The sequence below is a fragment of the Nymphaea colorata genome, chromosome 10, assembly GCF_008831285.2.
Source record: "Nymphaea colorata isolate Beijing-Zhang1983 chromosome 10, ASM883128v2, whole genome shotgun sequence".
NCBI lineage: Eukaryota > Viridiplantae > Streptophyta > Magnoliopsida > Nymphaeales > Nymphaeaceae > Nymphaea > Nymphaea colorata.
Window position 1 is genome coordinate 10,465,623 of NC_045147.1, and position 19,552 is coordinate 10,485,174.

Below are 19,552 nucleotides of genomic sequence, written 5' to 3' on the forward strand. Positions count from 1 at the left end.
CATGCATCCAAATACACGTAAGTGCTCATAAGATATATCCTTCCCTTACCAAACTCTGTTAGGAACATCACCATCTAAAGGAACATGTGGAGACAAGTTAATCACATAAGCAGCAGTATGTAAAGCTTCACACCAAAAAAAATCAGATAATTTAGCTTTAAATAGAAGACATCTAACTCTCTCCATGAGTGTCCTGTTCATTCTTTCTACCACGCCATTCAACTGATGAGACTTAGGTAGAGTCTTCTGGTGCCTGATGTTATGAGATCTGTAATACTCATCAAATTGACCAATATACTCTCCTCAATTATCATTACGAACACACTTCAGCTTCTTTCCTAATTACTTTTCAACCAGTGCATGAAAGTCCTTAAAAACACAAAGGACTTGGTCTTTCCTCTTTAAAGAATAGACCCAAACTTTCTCGAAAAAATCATCAATAAACGTAACGAAATAAAGTGCACCACCATGTGAACTTACTTTCATTAGACCGCATACATTTGTATGAACCAACTCAAGTATTTCTGACTTTCTGAAAGGTGGATGACTCTTGAAAGAGACCCGCGTCTGCTTTCCTGCAAAACAATGACTACATTTGTCAAGTTTATCCTTCTTTACATCTTGTAGAAGATTCTTCTTGATCAAGAATTACAGTCCCTTGTCACTCATATGTCTCAGCCTCCTGTGTCACAACTCAATAGATTTCTCATCCTGTGTCACATGTACCATGTCTCTTATAATCGATGCTTGCATAGTATAAAGATTATTGTTGCATCTTTTGCCTCGAGCAATAATCGAGGAACCTCTGATAAGCTTCCACTGGTCATCACCAAAAGTGTTGTGATACCCTTCTTCATCGAGCCTTCCTACAGAGATAAGGTTTAAATGCATGTCTCACGTCTTTCAGCTTTAATAGAGCTCCATTCGCATTCTTCAGAATGACGTCGCCTCTGCCTACAACATGAGACAAAGAACCATTGCCCATTCTCAAAGTGCCAAAATCACCAGAAATATATGAAGAGAAAAAATCCTTATGGAAAGTAACATGAAGAGCTGAACCACTATCAACAAGCCAGCAAGTATCATCTCTGGCAACATTAACCATGTCAGCATCACAAACAATGAACATTTCATGTTGTGCAGCAGCTGCGACATTATCATCGCGGTCACTTTTCTTCTCTTGTTTCTCTCCAATTTTATTCTCCTTCTTCAGCTGGAAGCAGTACTTCTTTATGTGTCCTTTCTTTCCACAGTGATGGCATTCCAAATTCTTATATCTCGATTTGGACTTGCTTCTGCTTTTATCTCTGTCCCTGTCACTCTTGAATTTACTCCTCCCCATGTTCTTTGTGAAAAGAACCTTTGTCTGAGAAGAGCAAGTCTGGGATTTTCTTCTCATCTCCTCATTGAGAATACCTGACTTAACAGTCTCTAAAGAAACAACTCTATTAGCTGCAGAGTTAGTAAGTGAGACTCTAAATGTCTCCCACAAATCAGACAAAGTAGCAAGCAATAATAATCCCAAAATCTCATCTTCAAATTTAACACTCATACTAGATAACTGACTAATAACCCCTTGAAAATCATTTAAAAAATCTGACACTGAACTACCCTCCCTGAATCTCAAATTCATCAATCTTTTCAAAAGAAATAATTTACTACTTCATGTCTTGGAGGCATAAAGATTTTCTAATTTTGCCCACAAACTACATGCATGATTTTCATCTTGGATATGGTTATAAACATTTTCATCCACTAATTGTCGAATGAAACCACAAACTTGTTCGTGCTCAAATTCTCATTCCTCATCAGACTTAGAAGCAGGCTTTTCTTTGGAAAAAACTGAGAGGTGCATAGCCTTCACATATAAGAGATCTTTCATCTTATTTTTTCAGAGACTATAATTAGTCTCATTTAGGCTAATCATACGGCTAATACCAAAATCAATTTTGTTATCCACCATGTTGGCTCTGATACCACTTTGTTGGGATAAAAAACGGATAAGACACGAATCTACTAAAATTGATTTAACAACAAAATATATCCCAAATCGATCATGTAATGAGCAACGAATCAACGACCAAACAATCCAGGCAAAGTAATTACAATCACAAACTGCACAAGAAGATTTTTACGTGAAAAACTCATCAAAAACAATGAGGGTAAAAACCACGGGGTACTATAACCCAAACTCAATCCATTATAATCAATGATATAGGTTATCCCATGAGGGGCTACACAAAGCCAACCCTCAAACAATAATATTTCATCAAAACTATATGAGAAAACAATGGAAATATCACCAATGGATTGGGAGAAATCGTGGATTGGGAGGAGATGCGTATGGCTTCCTCCTTAGAATCGAATCTTGCTCAAGCCAAATGTTCGCAGCCTTCTCTTCCTTGCCTTCCTCTTCTCCTTCTCTCCTCTTGCTGTGCAGCCACACATAAGATCTCCCCTTTCTTTTCCCATTTCTTTTCCCCCAAAGAATAAAACCTAGGAGAGAGAGACGTGGGAGAGATAGGAGGGCACCATCGGGTGCCTCCCTTTTCCTTCCACCCGTCACTTAAGTGACGGGCCAGATCGGGTCCTCTTGAGGCTGGGCCCGACCCAACAGCACTCGACGAATCTGACTTTGCAGACTTGCTTGAAAAAGAGGAGGGAGAAAAGGTCCGTGAAGCCGCCGTGCTCCGAATGGACGACAAGGAATTCGGCATTCCACATAATTCCCCTCTAGATGGATGTCGCCATTGTGCTACCTATCAAAGCCAGGCAGCGTTAAAATGATGATCGACAGTGGAGCTTGTTGTCTGCAGGTGCTTTTATATTAAGACTGTAGTTGCCAATGGAAGTAAACTAATGTCTAATGAGGTTCTCATGATTCAAAATGACTAAAATACCCTTTCATGAAATTGCAAAACAAAAAAGGAAGGAAGAACTTCTGCCTGACACCAGGCTCGTGCGAGTACCAACACTTCTTGGACATGGCAGACTTAGTTTTTTTTTTTTACTTTTTTATATATATTTTTACATTTTTATATGTTTTTTATCTATTTTTAGCAATTTTTGTTGAGTGATATAAACAATGGATTTATTTACTTATTCACTTAAAATTTTATTATATATGTACATATATACATATGAGTGATGGTAGAAACTAGACGAAGACGAAAACAAGACCCTTTAAATATGATAATTAAAGTGTTTTTTTTCCTCTAAATTGTCTAACCTCAATAATATGATACGAAAGATAAGTTGATGTAAAATATATATTAAGTTAATAATTTTTTTAGCTTTAATAGTGTTTTATAATAAACAAAAATGAATGGCTCTCCTAACATCAATATTTTGATAATAGAAAAATCAATATTTTTCATAAAAACAACTTGATTCAAAGCATGTTTTTTATCAAAATAGTTTTTATAACTATGTTAAGGTATTTATATTTTATTGAAAATAATCTTTTAACAAAAAATTAAAGGATCTGGTTTTTTTCCCTAACCTAAATATCAATATTTACCAATTTCTCGTATGCATATATATATAATCTATATGTACGATTACTTATTGGTACCCAAAATTTTTAGAACTACTAGGCATGCTAGCGGTAACTGCGGCACCACCAATGTCACATAGCTTTAAAAAACAAAAAAAAAACTATAAACAAAACAAAAAAATGAAAATACCTTCACAGTCACGTGACTCTCTCAAAAAATGAAATTTATTTTATTTCTTTATTTACAATCCTCTCTTTTATAGGAGCTTTCGTTTCATTACCTTTTTGTTTCTATGTATTGAGTTGCATTTCATCCTTCCTATGTACATTTGTTTCAGACTCACATTTTTAATCGCCTTGTTTTCTTTGTTATATGCAATGTTTGAAACATTATTGTCTTTCACATTTTTTTAATTTATGTTTAAATTTGTTAACCCTGTTAATTTCAAATATTATAGCAGCTTTAAGGATCTGGACTAGGTATTTGATGCCCAATATTTACTAGATTCAAGTTATAAAGATAACCCAAATCTGATTTCAATTCAGTCCATTCAAACTTTGAAAAAACAAAATAAAATCCTAAAGGGAATGTTATAATTCGACAAAGATAAGAACTGAGAGTCCTGGACTCTGACCGTAGATTTGGATTCAGATTTGGTAAAAAACGGCGTAACTTGGTTACATAGGCTGTTTTCTTAACATATCTGACTGAACAAATCCAGAATCCAAAAGATTGGCAATTGGATAATATGAACTGTCTTAGAAAAAAATTATTTTAAATAACCGGTTCTGATCACTTAATGGTAAGATCGGGTCGAACAGAAACGAGACTAAGATCTTGATATTTCAAACAGAACCTATGGCTCGTTGTCTTAAATAAAGTAAAATGTATAGTCAAGAACTCAAAACCTATTACAAAAATAACAATGATCTTCTTTTGCTCTAGTGGAAGTAAGGATGTCAATGAACCCGATTAGAATGAGACGTACTCATTACCAAATCTATTTTATTGGATATCTAGATATTGGTATTTGAACTCAGATTCAAATGCTAATTAACAATGCCTACATACCATATCTGAATTTGAATCTGACTTTTAAGCTGATCAAACCTTCTCTGCAATGTAATGGACTATGGGTTTACTTTTAAAATAGATCTGTTTTAGATCAAATTAAATCTGAATTCAAATTCAAATTTGAATCAGAACTTATATTTATTTTAACCCAAATCCGATGTGATGTAACTTTTTAAATTTGAATCCAATTTTATTTCCTAATCAAATGTTATATATATATATATATATATACATGCATGTGCATACAAAATGCATAGAATTGCATGTCGCTAAGGATTCTCTCTCTCTCTCTCTCTCTCTCTATATATATATATATATATATATATATATACCTAGGAAGCTAATCTAACAAAGAACAACTCAAAATAATAAAGGCAATCTCAACTATGTCTACTGATTTCTACGAAGAGCTAGCACCATAAAAGACACTATTCTTGGAATAAAGAAATTGATCAACCTTGACTAAATAGCAATTTAATCGAAGATGGTCCTAAGATCTTAAAAAGCACTAACTAAACTAATGAAAAACAGCAATCTTGGTTGGAATTGCTGTGTTAACCAACCAAGATCTGTTAGAAAAATTTGATGGGATTTTGATGACTGTGATTCGGATCCAGACATCAAGTATCTGACCGACCTGCTTACAAAAATAATTGGAACGTGGGTCGGTCACCTCTTTCAACTTTCAATTCGCGCGAAACCCTTTGCATCTTCCTCCGGTGCTGCCGCATGTGCTGCTGCTCCCCGCCGTTTTCTCTCCTGTCGGCAGCTTCCGTCTGTGCTGCGGTGGCCCCTGCGTCGTTCTCCCCTTTACATCAGGCACGCCTCTCTCTCCCCCCCCATCCCTCCCGCTCCTCGCCGGGTCGGCCATGGCCGACGCAGAGAGGTCCTCCCGGCTTGAGGTGGCCGACGCACACTGGGGCTGTTCTTTCTTCTCATTTCTAAGAAAGAGAATGTATGAGTAGCATGGCTGACGCACACCTCCCATTGGGAGGATGCCAACCCAGAGAGGCGCCGGGAGTGGCTGCACAAGGGAGCCTTGGTCAGATTTTTGCGTAGATACATGTATCTTGTGTAACTGCTGTTGTGCTGTAAATTGGTAGGTGTGATGCTCATCCTCTGTCCTCTGTCCTCTGTGCTTCTTAACTTTGTTTTAGGTAGCTCTCATGCCGAACATGGGTCACCGTCAGTTACGAGATTATCTAAAGGGGCTTCGATGGAAACAGTTGATAAGAAGGCTAATTATGTGGGAAGTGCGGACAAGGTCACGCCCAATATAGACATGTTGGGTGCTGGTCTGCAAAATGAAGTTGGTGAATGCAGCTGCTTCTGAATGTCATTATACAGGTAAACGTTAATTGTGCTTCTACCTGTTTTATTGCTTTTGTTTTTGCATGTACTGAAATAAATTCTCTCTATTCCACATGCATTGGGAGTTAATTGATGCTTCAGTGTGTCTTTTTCTACATCAACTAGCTCTTGTGCTTAGATGAGGTAGGGTTCAGGCACGGTATTGTGCATAGCATCAAGTTTTGCCATATGTAATATCTGTGCGTAGGATCCAATGGTCATAGAAATTCCAGAATTTCAATGTTTATGATGTACGAGCAACTGTGATATCAATTGCCTGCAATTAAGTTGATTAATAAGGTTAAACAGTGCCATTTGAGTGGAATACTGTTTGCTTGATGAACATGATATCCTGTATTAAGTTTGTTGGTTCATAGGATACAAGGAACAAGATTAGATGGACACGGATACAAGTGTTGGTGTCAAATATGGTATAAGTGTCTGATAACAAATTTTACAAGCAGAAAATGACAAAATGCTAATTTAAAATTTGTTATATATTTAATTAATTAACTGTTTAATTGCTTCATTTGTCTACATTTGTAAATTTTTATATTAAGTTTACCAGTTTGAAATTTAATTAAATAAAAATAAAGTTATGTTTAAAAATAAGTTTTAAGGAGGACCCTTGATCATCATCCTTTCTGAAGGATGGCCATGGTCGTCCTTTAGAAAGAACGACAGAGAGAGGGAGATGGGGTTGTCCATTATGACTGAAAAGGATGAAAGAGGAGGGAAAAATGAGAGGGAACAAAAGAAAAAGAAAAGAGAGAGAGGGAGAAAGGAAAGAGAAAAGGGAGAGAGAGAGAGAGAGAGAATGAAGGAAAAGAAGAGATATGTGTTTTTCTTTGTTGACACTTTATTTTCAAATATAGTGTGCCGACAAGTGGTGGTGTTAGTGTCGGACATGGCTAGACAGCGACACTTCATGTTCTTTGAAGTGTCCATGAAACATACTCGTTGTCCAACTGTTAGGCCCCTAAGTATCCTAGTTTAGCATTGCTACTTGACAAGTTGTACGAAACAATAACGTAATTTGCTATACAAACATTTTGATATCATCATATAATTCTTATATTCTATACGTGGACATGTTGGCTAGGTGTAGGAGATGATCAATTATTGGAATAGTTATGACAGTCCTTTTTCCTAGTTGCAGCATTGTAAAATTCGTTTCTCCTTGATGACTCTTATTTTTGTTAAATGTTATTATGCTGCAGCAAATGCTCAAATAAATTTTCCACCTTTTTGCTGCAGGGCAATCAAACAGCAAAAAAGAAATTCTTGAAAGGTTCTTCCAGAAAATCAAACATGCCCTCAGTCCAGAAGAATTTTTCTCATTCAGCTTATTCCAAAACTATAATTATGCATCCATCAAATGGACCCTAAGAGGGTTTCCTTTTGCTTCTGCAGCGTTGTCTTTTCTTTTGTCATCACAGGGCTATCTATTGTTGCCAACATGAAGGTCACTGCCACCACTTATCATACTTTATCTTTACAAGAGCTTCACCTTGTCAAGCACCTCTCTCGGGTGATAATAAACAGGCAGCCTACATCACTCCCATTGATTTTCTTACTACTTTGACTTGCTTTATGATGCATGAAATCATTAAATGCTCCATACAATCAGTGATGAAGAGGTTGAAATGCAAGTTTGTTTCCAATCTCACTCAAAGCTCTCTCCCTCTTACCACAGCATGCTTCATGGTAGGAGGCCTTTGCCACCATCGTTGTTACTCTCAGAAACCCCAAAATATGAGGTATCAACATGGGGTGATGGCAAGAAACATTGATTTTGGATTAAGATACCATGGAAATCTCACTCCTCGCATCATTAACTCGTGTTTGGAAGCCTGCCCATCTGATATCATGGCATTATCCCTTTTGTTGTGGTTTGGCCGGCAGCCAGGTTACTTCCATGAGTCGCAAGCCTACAAAATTGCTGCTCCTATCGTCCAACGGCTCATGAATCGACTAGAATCTGTGGATGCTTTGCTATGTGAATTGGAGAAAATTGGCTGTGTGGTAAAAGCTTATACTTTTCTTGTTTTGATGAGGATCTCTTGGCAAGAAAGCATGTATGAACTAGCAGTAGAAGCTTTTCAAGCGATGTCTAAGTTTGGGTTCATCCCGAACACCTATGCTCGGAACATGATAATTGATATCTTGTTCAAAATCGGACGGCAGGATGCTGCATTGTCTATGGTCAATGATACCTACCTCCCTAATTACTTGACATATGAAATCACTATTAAGAATCTGTGTAAGCTGGGAGATGTTGATAGAGTTCAGAGGTTTATGAAAGTGGTGGTGGGCAATGGGTATTCTCCAAACTTTGCGACATACATGATGGTTGTGAACTGTTTCTGCAAGGCAAGGAGGGTGGTGGATTCCTTGCCAATACTTGGCCTTATGATTACTTCTGGCCATGACATCTCTGTGTCTATCTGGAGTATCTTAATAGATGGATTCTGTAGAATTGGCAGTGCTGGTAGAGCTGTTCAAATGCTGCGAGACATGGAAAAATGCGGGTGCTGCCCGAATGTCTTTACATATACGTCACTAATTAAAGGACTGTTTGAAGTCCAAATGTTTGAGGAAGCATGGAATGTATGGCAGGGAATGCAATCAAAAGGGTGTGTCCCTGATCTGGTTGTTTATAATGTCCTTATTCATTCTTTCTGCAAATGTGGTCAGCATAACAAGGCAGTAGCATTATTTCTTCAGATGGGCCAGAGAAACCTGAAACCGGATTCCTATACTCTTTCCTCTTTGGCGCCTACTCTAAGGCATGGTGATGACTTTGTACTGTTCAGGAGAGCAGGGATATCGCTTGATCTTGTTTGCTATAATTCACTTATGAATGCTCTCTGTAAAATGGGATACACATCAAAGGCCTTGGAGATATACAATGATATGGTAGAAGAGGGCATTTTTCCAGACAGGTTTAGTTATGCTACTTTACTCTATTGTCTCTGCAGAGAAGGGAGAGTTAATTATGCAATTAATGTGTATTACGGACTTCTTCTTAGCAATGCTAGTCTTGATGCTCATGTTCATACTGTCTTGTTGAATGGGCTTGTAGAAGCTGGTAAGTATCATACAGCGATCAGATTGTTCAGGAAGGCTGTCACTGAGAATTGTGGACTTGATATAGTGTCTTACACGGTCATTTTGCGTGGGCTTGTTATAGCTGGTAGATTCGATGAGGCGAGCAGTTTGTTCAGCCATATGGTAGAACTTGGTTTGGTTCCTAACACATTTACATTTAATGTGTTGTTACATGGTTTTGCCAAGACTCGAGATACTGCTGCTGTCAAGAAAATTTTGAAAGAAATGTATGCTTTTGGGGTTGATATGGATTCTGTAACCTTCAATATACTTATTGGTTTCTTGTGTAGAATCCATCGCATGAAATCAGCTCTCCATCTATTTTCTGAAATGTGCAGCTATGGAATCAGGCCTACTAAGGCCACTTATGCAATTATTATTGATGGGCTTTGCAAGATTGGATGGCTGGAAGATGCTTATCTCATGATTGACTATCTAGAAGAAGGAGGATTTGTTGAAGAGAACACTTATAGTGCAACTAATATTCTCCCACTTAAGTCACGCACACTGAAATCAATTCTTAGATTCAAGGAAATGGCATATTTTGAAAAGTCAGAAGTGGCAACCTTTGCATAACTTGCATATGGGCAGGTGCACACAGTCACACGTGTGTGTGCACAAATGCACATCTTGAATACGTGCTTGCATCGATCTCCATATTTCAGGTTCATTGAAGTTCAATCTAATCAAGAATGGCTTTGAAGTTGGTAAAGGAGAGCAACCATTGCCACATTTATTATGTCTTCAAGGTGGACTGAGCTTTGAATGTCCACCAACTGAAGCTAGTGGTTGGCTGAAGAAAGCTTGTGAAGAATACGTGTCATATTTCTTGATCAGGCATGGCAACAGAACCTTATCTCATATATTATTCTGAGAATGATTTTGCTTCATGGATGATTTTTTAATGAAAATAATCTTCTGTAACAGCAAGGAATAGGATTATCAACTCTACTTACAGTGTCTTCATTCTCTCAAATAAAGTCTGCTTACCAAAATGAAGCAGGCCACTTGCAACATTTTCATGTTGAGTCTTGTATGAAATGCTGACCCTTGGACAATACTGGGCGAGGTATGAAACATATCACATGCTTTTTCACTCCAGCACTAGAAAACATGTTTGCTACTTATTTATGCCTGCAGATTAACTTTGTCATTGATTATTTCGTTGATCACTTTTGGTATTATTCACGTTTCCTTTCCAAATAAGTATACACGTGAAATTTACAAGGTCATTGTTTTACATTGGCATTATTCAGCCGCAGTGGAAAATGAAATGAAGAATGACTGTACAAACTTCAGCTGGTTAGAGCATTGCTTTTTCTGTCAAAAATGTGGTGAAAGAGCCAGGTAAATGGTGCTTGGAGTTTTTTGTCTGTAACTTATGCTTCAAGTAGCTAAATCAGATGTACATTGTGCTGCTTGCTTGTTCCTAGACTTGACGAAGGTTTTTGGTATTTGGACTCTTAATGTGCTAGCCGGTGCAAATTTTGCAAACTTTGCTATGCAAAATGCTGGCTTCTTCTAATAACATTTGATGAGCAAGGACCTGCCGACTGCCATCCCCTCTATAGGTGTTGATTGAAAGGATGGAGCCAGAAATCTAAATTTGGATGTAATGGAAAAAAGGATTACAATAAGTTGAATTGACTATGTGTTTACGAGTAAGAGAAAACTGGTCAGTCATTCTATGGCATATCTTAACTTTGTCTAGTTATTGTACTTTTGAAACAATTCATAATTTATTCATTGCTGACACTGTCAAATAAAATGTCTCCGATGTAGCAGCCCTATTGTCTAACTGGCTTCAAGGGTTTTCAGGCGCACTTTGACCATGAAAGAACACTTAGATTTAGAAACTTACTCTCTCTTAGAAAAAGAGAAAAAAGAACTTCTATGTACCCTTTTTCTGGTCCAAGTCTTTACACAGAGGTGGCGTACGACTACGTCAGACCACTGTTATAGATGGCCTGTGATTGAAAATAAGAAGGCTATTTGACAGCATTCACTAGATGGGTGATGATCTATGTAATTTAAAAAGACTAGTCAGTGCCTAGGCAGGGGCCTAGGTGGGTGAAAAATAGTAAGAGCAAAAAAGAAAAAGGCAGAGAAGATTAAGAAGAAAAAGATGATGAGAGAGAGAAAGGAGGAGAAAGAGAGGACAAAGGTGAAGAAGCAAAAAGGAGAAGAAAAACTTTTTTAATATTTTTCTTTTAAATTGGGTGCCTAGGTACTACAGCAGAGCCAAAAGGGTGGGTGCCTGGTTCTTACGCATGCAGCATGCTTTTGACTACATATGCGATGATATACTTTTTGGAGCTGTGAACTTTTTTTAGTGTTTTTCTCTTTGCTTTTTCTCCTTTCAAAATATGTAGAAATCTTTGGAGCATTGTCTTGAGGGAATTTTATGTAAGAATGGTGATGCATCGTTCAAATTGTTGCAGTTGAAGGTTAGATGAACAATAAACACCTAGCATTGCAATTTATTGTAAGCTAATATGCTTCACCGGACCTGCATGATAAAGAGTACACTTTTAATTGCTGGATTCACAGTCATCTTTCTGATCCGTCTACTCTTCAGACTTATTATTGAAAACAATCTTAATAGATCCTCATCAAAATCATCAATAAATACTTGCTAATTTTATACTTCACATATATATATATATATATATATAGCATAGTTGCTCCTTTTCAAGGAGAAAATTAGTCATTTAGGTAGTGTTGGGCCCCCAGAATTAAGATTCTGGAATGCTAATTCCAGAATCTTAATTCTGGAATGGATAGAAATGGGAAGCATAATGCCATTGTCCAAAATGGTATGACGTTTGACATTTATGGATGGGTTTCCCTGGGACCACCATCCTTTGTTTGATGGAACCTGGAAAAGGCATATGTGTTTGATGGAGTTGGAAAAATATGAAGATACACATTTATAACCATTGAAGAGGCAATGGTTGGCTGCGTTATCAATCAGTAAAAATGTAGAAAACTTAGAACAGATAGATAAATTTTTCATGTATTCATATCTTTACCAACCTGTTCTTTCAACAGAACTTCCACAAGTAACATCTATATGAAGAGAACACCAGAAAAGGAAGGTGAATGATAATAGAATTGGTAACAAGTTTATCTAGCATCCAGACAGAGTCAAACGTTCTCACTTTTGTGCACTTTTGTGGAGACCATGAAAAGAAGAAGATGGACGTGAAAACAGATGATAGAGAAATTTTTGCAGCAACGGCTACAGGCATACAGTTAGATGTGGGTTAGGATAAACCTTCCTGTAACTGAAAATAATTAGCCAAGCCCAAGCTTGACTAAATCAATTATATGCACAAAACACATAAACACTGAAAATAGGACAGAGGGGAAGGGTTCAGCATCATAAAGTACAAATGCTTGAGGTAAGTGAAGGATAATAATGTGAAGCTTGGAAGGCCAGTTGGATAATTTTAAACAGGAATTGATGAAATCCAACAATGAGAATCTGCTCTTTAACTCATACTCAGTGATGCATAAGGATAGCTAGTACAACTCCAAGGTGACAAGAAAAGCAAAAACAATAACACGGCAACCCTACCAAAAATGATTAAATTCTCACATACCTACAAATTACCACTAGACGAATTGCCTGTCCAGTTTACAACTTGATTCCAACATATTCAGCTATTGAAACCACCAAATCTAACTATGCAATCATCGATAGACTGAACACAAAATCTAACACAATTATCCGACCATAATTAGCATTGTTGTCAATGATGGTGCTGTTAAATGAAACTTCTCCAACCAAACCATAAGGAAGACAAAAAGAATACCACTAAAACTTAGAGAAGCAACCAAAAAAGGCTATCAAAGCTGGTCAAGGAACAAAAGAATTAAACCCACTTGCAGAAAAATAAAATCGTAACGTGAGACTTAAATTTGAGTTGAAAGAGACTATAAGAACCGATCAAATGCGTGCTGTTATGCTGAGTGCTTACAGGAAGAAACGAAATGGGCACCTCAAAAGAGGGGCAGATATCAAGCTTACGATGGATAGAGCAACTAACTGCAAAAAGCAAATTTTATGAAAAACCAAATGCTCTACAAATTACAATAACCACAGGAAAAAACAAAGCACCAGTACAGCAGCGTTGGCACCCAAGCAAGGTGAGGATCCGCACACCTAGTAGAGCTGGAAGTTATAACAGGTGGCAATGGAGGCCAGAGCCACAGGAGAGAAAAAGGGGGCCACGTAGCACAAACCATAGGAGCTCGAGCAACTAGGGTCTCACTACTGAGGGAGTGCAAGGATGCAGGAAACAATGGCTGCCGGCAGAGCGACAAAAGGGGGAAGAGACGCTGAGAAGAAAGAGATAGCGAGTCCTTTGCAAATGAGGAAGAAGGCAGTGATTTCACTACGAGAGAGAGAGAGAGAGGGAGAGAGAGAACAGACCCTAATGGGCAGTTTTTTTATTTGTGGATGCTCGTCCCACCCCTCTGGGTGGGATGAGCTTTCCAGAATGAAATTTCTGGATCCACGTCCAATGGTTAAAACTTCTATGATATATTTGCTGGAAAGGGATGGAGTTTGAAATTTGAGTTTTCATTCTGGGTGAACAGTGAATTTCTTGGGCATCACTATAAGTAAATAATATATATATATATATATATATATATATATATATATATATATATATATATATATACATACATAAAACAAATGAAACAGAAAAAGCGGTATGTGGAGTTGCAAACAGAACTTAAATGACAAAGAAAAGGAAGTTGAACATTTGAGGTTCAGAAGTTCATAAAATTGGGCCCTGATTTTGTGCCCATGAAGGTCGACTGACTGCTGATTCAGTGAACTAGTCCATGTTTTGGCAACCAAGATATATATTGAGAAGCATTTGGGAAAAACATGGGTGAGAAAACCCTATACTGTTCATTATAAAACCAATAAACCGGAAAAAAGATGGGTTGTTGTGTGAAAGAGTTGTTAACCTCTAAAAGGTGGAACAGTTTTATGATTGCCTCTACTTTAATATGGAAGATCTTTAGTAACAAGAGAAAAGGAGTTTGATTCACAAAAAATAGGTTCTTGTGTGAAAGTATTAGAAAATTAAGTGTTCAGAAAATGAACATTAATAGAACAAGATAAGATTATGTTGAACAAGTAGACTTTTTGTAGACATGTAAGCTAAAGTCATAGTATTCTTCAAATTGAAAAGGCATGAAGAAAGTGTAAGATTTTGTGATATGAGACATTTATTTATGACCACACCCTTGTCAAAGGAGTGCCGGCATCAACGAGCACACCTTCAACCTTTACTCATTATGATCTTAAACATAGTTACAACTTGGACAGGATTACTACTGTTACATCTACAAAATACATGGAATTAAGTAAGCCAATTTTTCACATGTTTTAAAAAAATGTGTGCCCCATATTAAGCATGTTTTGATCTGGTCTCACCTGGATCCAGATCCAAACACAACCTATACCATGTTACTTCTTAGCAGAAAGAATGAAAGCATATATCAAAATGTTTGAGGAAAATAACAAACATATAATAATTTGAACCGATAGGAATTGCAAGAAATTGATTTTGTAAATATTATGTTGCTTTCTTTTTTCTAACATTTTATGAGAAGAATTGTTGATGATAAATATCATGCACATCTGTGAGCATGGAGTAAGATGAACTTGCAATTATAAGTTTTGCATAAGTACGAAGGGAAGGAACATAGGGGATTTCAGGGAAGAGGGTCAAAGACAAGAAGAGTTAAGATAAAATAAGTGATTTGGTCAACAAAGAAAAATTAAAGAAGAAGCAGAAGAGTGAAGATAGATGAATGATGTGATTTCATCACCTTTTCCTGCTGGCTCTGATTACCAAAATCTTGTAAGGAGGCAAAGAGCGTACCACTTATATCCTCCCTCTTGTATGAGGTTCTGAACTCAGTTTTAGGGGGTTGTCATAGGTTGATGAAACTAGTCATTTTTAGTAATTTCATATAAGTTACGTGTTAATCATGATATATTGTTCAGTAGAAACATTATTACATTATATTTGGTAGATACAAAAAATGAAAATCTGCTTTGCCTATAAGCTTCAGGAGACCAATATCAATAATGTTGGTATCAGACTGTACCAAATGTTCCCACTGGAGGAAAAGGAAGTCATAGGTAATTCTACATGTTCATCCTTGCAATCATTTACGTAATGTGAACAAATGCATCAAATTTCTTCCAAATTTTTATGTTGTTACTCTGATTGATTTTATCAATTATTCAATTTGTCAAGTGCATTTTGTGGAATAAAAAATGAAAATGTTATTATATACACAAACTAACTAATCTACAAACATGACTGGGAACTAGTAAGTATTGTCTATAAAGCTTCAGATGGTGATATCCACAGATGCCGGTATTTGATTGAAGTAATTGTTCCTACTTTGTCGAAAGAGCATTTCTAGTCAGACTGCATGTCCATCCTGGAACTCATCTCCACAGTGACAAGAAGTGCACTGAATGGTTGGTTCTCCAAATTCTTTGTGCTATTGCTGACTGATTTTTGTCAGTGATTCCATTTGACATGTGCATTTATGCTCATGCATGTAATAATTGTTTGTTGCAAGCTTGAATATAAACTTATATCTTACCTTTGGTCATCAGCATTTATAGAATTTTGGTGTCTTTTGTACTGTTACATATCTGAGTTTTGCTCCAGAAGGGTTAAAATCAGTCCTTTTAACTGGTGGACCTTCTCTAATTGGTAGAGGCTGCACTGCAGATACTGTCTACAAAGCTATGCCACATGGGTGCAGGTTGTTGGTGCAGGTGCTGATGTTGCATTTAAAAAAAAAAAATTAGGTGTGGGTGCGCCGAAGGTATATACATATATGTGTTTGTGTGTGTATATGTGCATCATTTGTTATATAGTTAATTAACTGTTTTACATTTTAGTCATTGTAAACTTTTTGTATTAGAGCTTGTTTAGTCATGTGTGCATTTAAAATGGTCAGTTTTGGCCCAGTTTGGCTGACCACACTGAATGTGCTGTATCAAAAAAACACCAGATTAGCATCGACACGGGTGCGGCAGCAGTTTAGGAGCACCCATATGACATGGCTACGGAGACTGCTTTGAACAGATTCTGTCAAAATGAGAAATGTTATCGTGATCTCCTGAAGATGTTGACATTTTGTGATGTGGTTAGTTATTTGGAAGAATCTGAAGGTGGTGGGGTATGTCTCCTCCTTTTTGCTTAGTAGTTGTCTTAGGGTGTTTTTAGAGTTCTAAGGAATGTCTGTTTTATCTTGATAGGTTCCTCTTCCATCTGGGGCATATTAACTTGTAGAGTGCTGCAAAGCCTTGGTCTTTCAGCATTAGGTTCTAGTGCTGGTTTGAAACGCTTTTACCAGGAAATGGTTACTGGTAGACTGATCGCCTTTTTACAGGTTTGAGAGGGTTTGTATCCTGTTCTAGTGAAAGGGGCTACAAAGCATATAAGTTGCATCTTCCTGAAGGTTGTAAGAAATAGAAACTGCAAGTACCATCTTTTGCTCTGCTTTTCCCTTGTTACTCCTGTCACTGAATTGGAACTTTTTATTGCTTTTAAGAGAAATAAACCTATCCAAAGCTGTCAGATGAACATGGCTAAAAGGAAAACCAGGTGCTACATTGCCTTATTAAGAATTTTGATAGTAGTATATAAGTGGTCACACCATTGGAGTATCTTTGCAAGGTCTGAAGCCACTATGCACAGATTTTTTGAAGAGGAACAAAAACTTGTAAATTTCTATAACCAAATTCAGATAGGCCGTTTTCTGGAGTGATGTGAATTTGTGACTGTTCAGATTTAGTTAATCCCCCCACAGTAATTTTTAGACTACTTTGCTAGTGTTATTCAATTGCTCTTGCTAGCCTTTTTATGTGCATCTAATGCATCCATCTACAGGATCAGACAAACTGCCCAGAATTGTTGGAGTTTTCAAGACTCTGACGGTTTACATGGCTTGCCAAGATTTTTCGGTGGCTTTAACAAACTAAGCCAAATACTTGGATGCGAGACTTTACTGGAGATGAGCAAGAAGAAATGTCAAGCCAAACATCTCAGTTCCTGCTCAAACCTTACCTCTTTTACGAAGTATGCATCTGCTTTCTCCTGCATTGAAGCATCACCAATGATACATCAGTACCCAACGGCTGAATAAGAAACCTAGATTCCCATGGGATGGGTTCTAATTAACCATGGCAATTACATCCCACAGCAACTTACACAGATCACCTCTCCTGTCTCTTCTGCCCTCTGACGGATAACCGCTGCATCAGAACCACTGCCATGACCATCACTTGGAGTTTGTCTCAGTGCTGTAACTTCTCCTGTAACTTCTCCAAGCCCATTGCCTTCACAGTTGGCATTTAGAGTTGTGGTCTACATTTTAACAAATTCTTTTGGGGGCCGTTTGGTAACAAGTAATATTGTGTTACTGTCTCATGAACCTGCCCCAAAAATTGGGATATACATAGAACATATCGTAACAGGTGTTTCATGCATCTGCTTTATATTTTTGGGTCAGATTCATAAGACAATAACAATGTGTTAGTGTTGCTGAACAGCTCTTTATGGGTTGTTTGCTAGCAAGGGTATTTTGTGATTATCATATGAATCTGTCATAGTCTGCCTCAAAGATTGGAGTGTGGCAAAGATTGGAGTATGGAAGATTCATGGGCCATTTACTGGGATAGTAATGACGTTAAATAGGGCCAGATTTGGGGGGTTATGGAAGATTCATGAGTGTGTTGCCCTATGGAGAGGGACCACCCTAATATGAGAGCAGTCACCGGGATAGTAATCACTATAAATAAGGTTGAGGGCCAGATTCGGGGAGTTGTGGCAGATTCATGGGTCTCTTGCCCTCTGGAGAGGGATCGTCCTAATCTGCGATTAGGGCTGAGTGTGTGTTTGGGGGATTCTTTCTTGTTTCTTGTTACAGGTGTGATTAAGGTAACCGGTGCATCGCTCAAGTCTGAAATTTTTTTCATTTTATTGTCCTTAAGCCAATTGGTTAAATGTAAAACATTTAAATATAAACATGATTGTCTTCTTCCCCATGTGTGTCTTTGAAGAATGCTCCTTTTTGTGAATTGGTCAATAAATATTAGTTTGCCATCACCTACTTGAGAGCACCCCGAATCTTCAATCTTGTGAATAAGGGATTCATTTATATAAGAGACTGACAACATTTTATCAACCACTTTCTTTCATGATACAAATATACATAAGGCCTACTTCCATGAAGGCTTCTACAGGAGCCCTTCAATAACTTGACATGGCTGGGTTGATTTATATAAGCCAACAAAGTTATTTTAGTTTGAAATTATATGATTTCAAGGCCATTTTGTCTGAAGTAAACTTGATGTTAAACTGGACAAATAGACATAACCGCAGTTTGCAGGCATCTTAATTTGTGAATCCGTATAATTGAAGGAGCAAATTTTGAACTGATTAAATGATTGCAATAGCGGTGGAATTGGGGTATTAACTTGGAACGCAAACAGGAAACGAAAATCAAGCATAACCTTTGTTATCTCTTAGGTGATGCTTGAATGTTTGGTTGGTTTAATGGAAATTGTTTTTAGAGAATGTTATCCATAGTGGATGTGGTAGGGCTGCCCCTGGTGCACTATCGACCAAATCTTTCATGCTTGGGGAAGATGATAAAATATCGTGTGTGTGTTTTTTCTGGGTATTTGATTCAAATGGGCACACAACAGGTTCCTGCTTGTGCACTTCAAATTTTATTTACAAAAATTTCTAATTGGTATTCTATATGTATTTGCCCCCTCAACTTTCTCATGCAAAATTGTGAACTCAACCAGCTACATATTGCATTCAGAAGCTCCAACAGCAGTTTGTTCTTTCATCCTTCCCAATAATTTAGGCTGCTCTCAAACACTTGGCCAACCGTGGTTGAACCAAGCGAGCACAGCCAAAGGCAACCATAGCAGCAAAGAAGGAGAGAGAGAGAGAAACTCCTATGGGAATTGAACCACCTAACCAGTTATACTATGCTCTTTAAGGCAAATAGAGAGAGAGAAAGAGAAAGATAAAACATGAGATGTTTATGAACCACTTGAAAATGACTTCCAATTCTATGTTAGTGCAGTGTTGAATTAACGTTATCTCCAATTTCACGTCATTTTGGATATTCATCAGATATATGTACCATTCTCAACAAGAGAAGACAAAGGAAAGAAAATAGAAAGATCATCACAAATCTAACTGTAATCCTGATTCCCAGCTTTGGAAGTATAATGCTTAAGAAGAAAATTAAAATGCACCTGTTTCAATTGCAACAGCGCTAGCAATCAAGGTCTTTCTTGAACCACGTGGCCCATAAAGCAGGATATATTCCCGAGGCTTAACCCAAATCGATTTGAAGAGGAGCAGGTGGCCGAGTGGAAGTTCAACCAACATCGAGTTGCTTATATTGCTACGGGTGTGCACGCACAAGTATACACGGAAAAA

At 37.4% G+C, this 19,552-nt stretch overlaps 1 protein-coding gene and 1 long non-coding RNA gene across 4 annotated transcripts; both read left to right on the forward strand.

The window, feature by feature from the left end:
• Window positions 1-5,249: 5,249 nt before the first annotated feature.
• On the forward strand, window positions 5,250-9,863 carry LOC116262024 (putative pentatricopeptide repeat-containing protein At1g16830). Of its 2 annotated transcripts, none has more exons than XM_031641023.2 (3): window positions 5,250-5,613; window positions 5,729-5,918; window positions 7,179-9,863. In XM_031641023.2, exon 3 carries the CDS (start codon window positions 7,515-7,517, stop codon window positions 9,606-9,608), a length of 2,094 nt encoding a protein of 697 aa, XP_031496883.1. In that variant the 5' UTR covers window positions 5,250-5,613; window positions 5,729-5,918; window positions 7,179-7,514; the 3' UTR covers window positions 9,609-9,863. The 2 variants fall into 2 exon arrangements, with proteins under 2 accessions (XP_031496883.1, XP_031496884.1); XM_031641024.2 differs by having other exon boundaries at window positions 5,733-5,918.
• A 99-nt stretch (window positions 9,864-9,962) lies between these two features.
• On the forward strand, window positions 9,963-18,133 carry LOC116262025 (uncharacterized). Of its 2 annotated transcripts, none has more exons than XR_004174397.2 (5): window positions 9,963-10,101; window positions 10,289-10,379; window positions 15,798-15,908; window positions 16,098-16,265; window positions 16,345-18,133. It is a non-coding gene; the product is annotated as an uncharacterized LOC116262025 (long non-coding RNA). The 2 variants fall into 2 exon arrangements; XR_004174396.2 differs by having other exon boundaries at window positions 15,812-15,908.
• Window positions 18,134-19,552: the final 1,419 nt, after the last annotated feature.

Coding starts and splice junctions, on each gene's coding strand:
- LOC116262024 (XM_031641023.2), top strand. CDS start 7,515: ATGATGCATGAAATCATTAAATGCTCCATACAATCAGTGATGAAGAGG.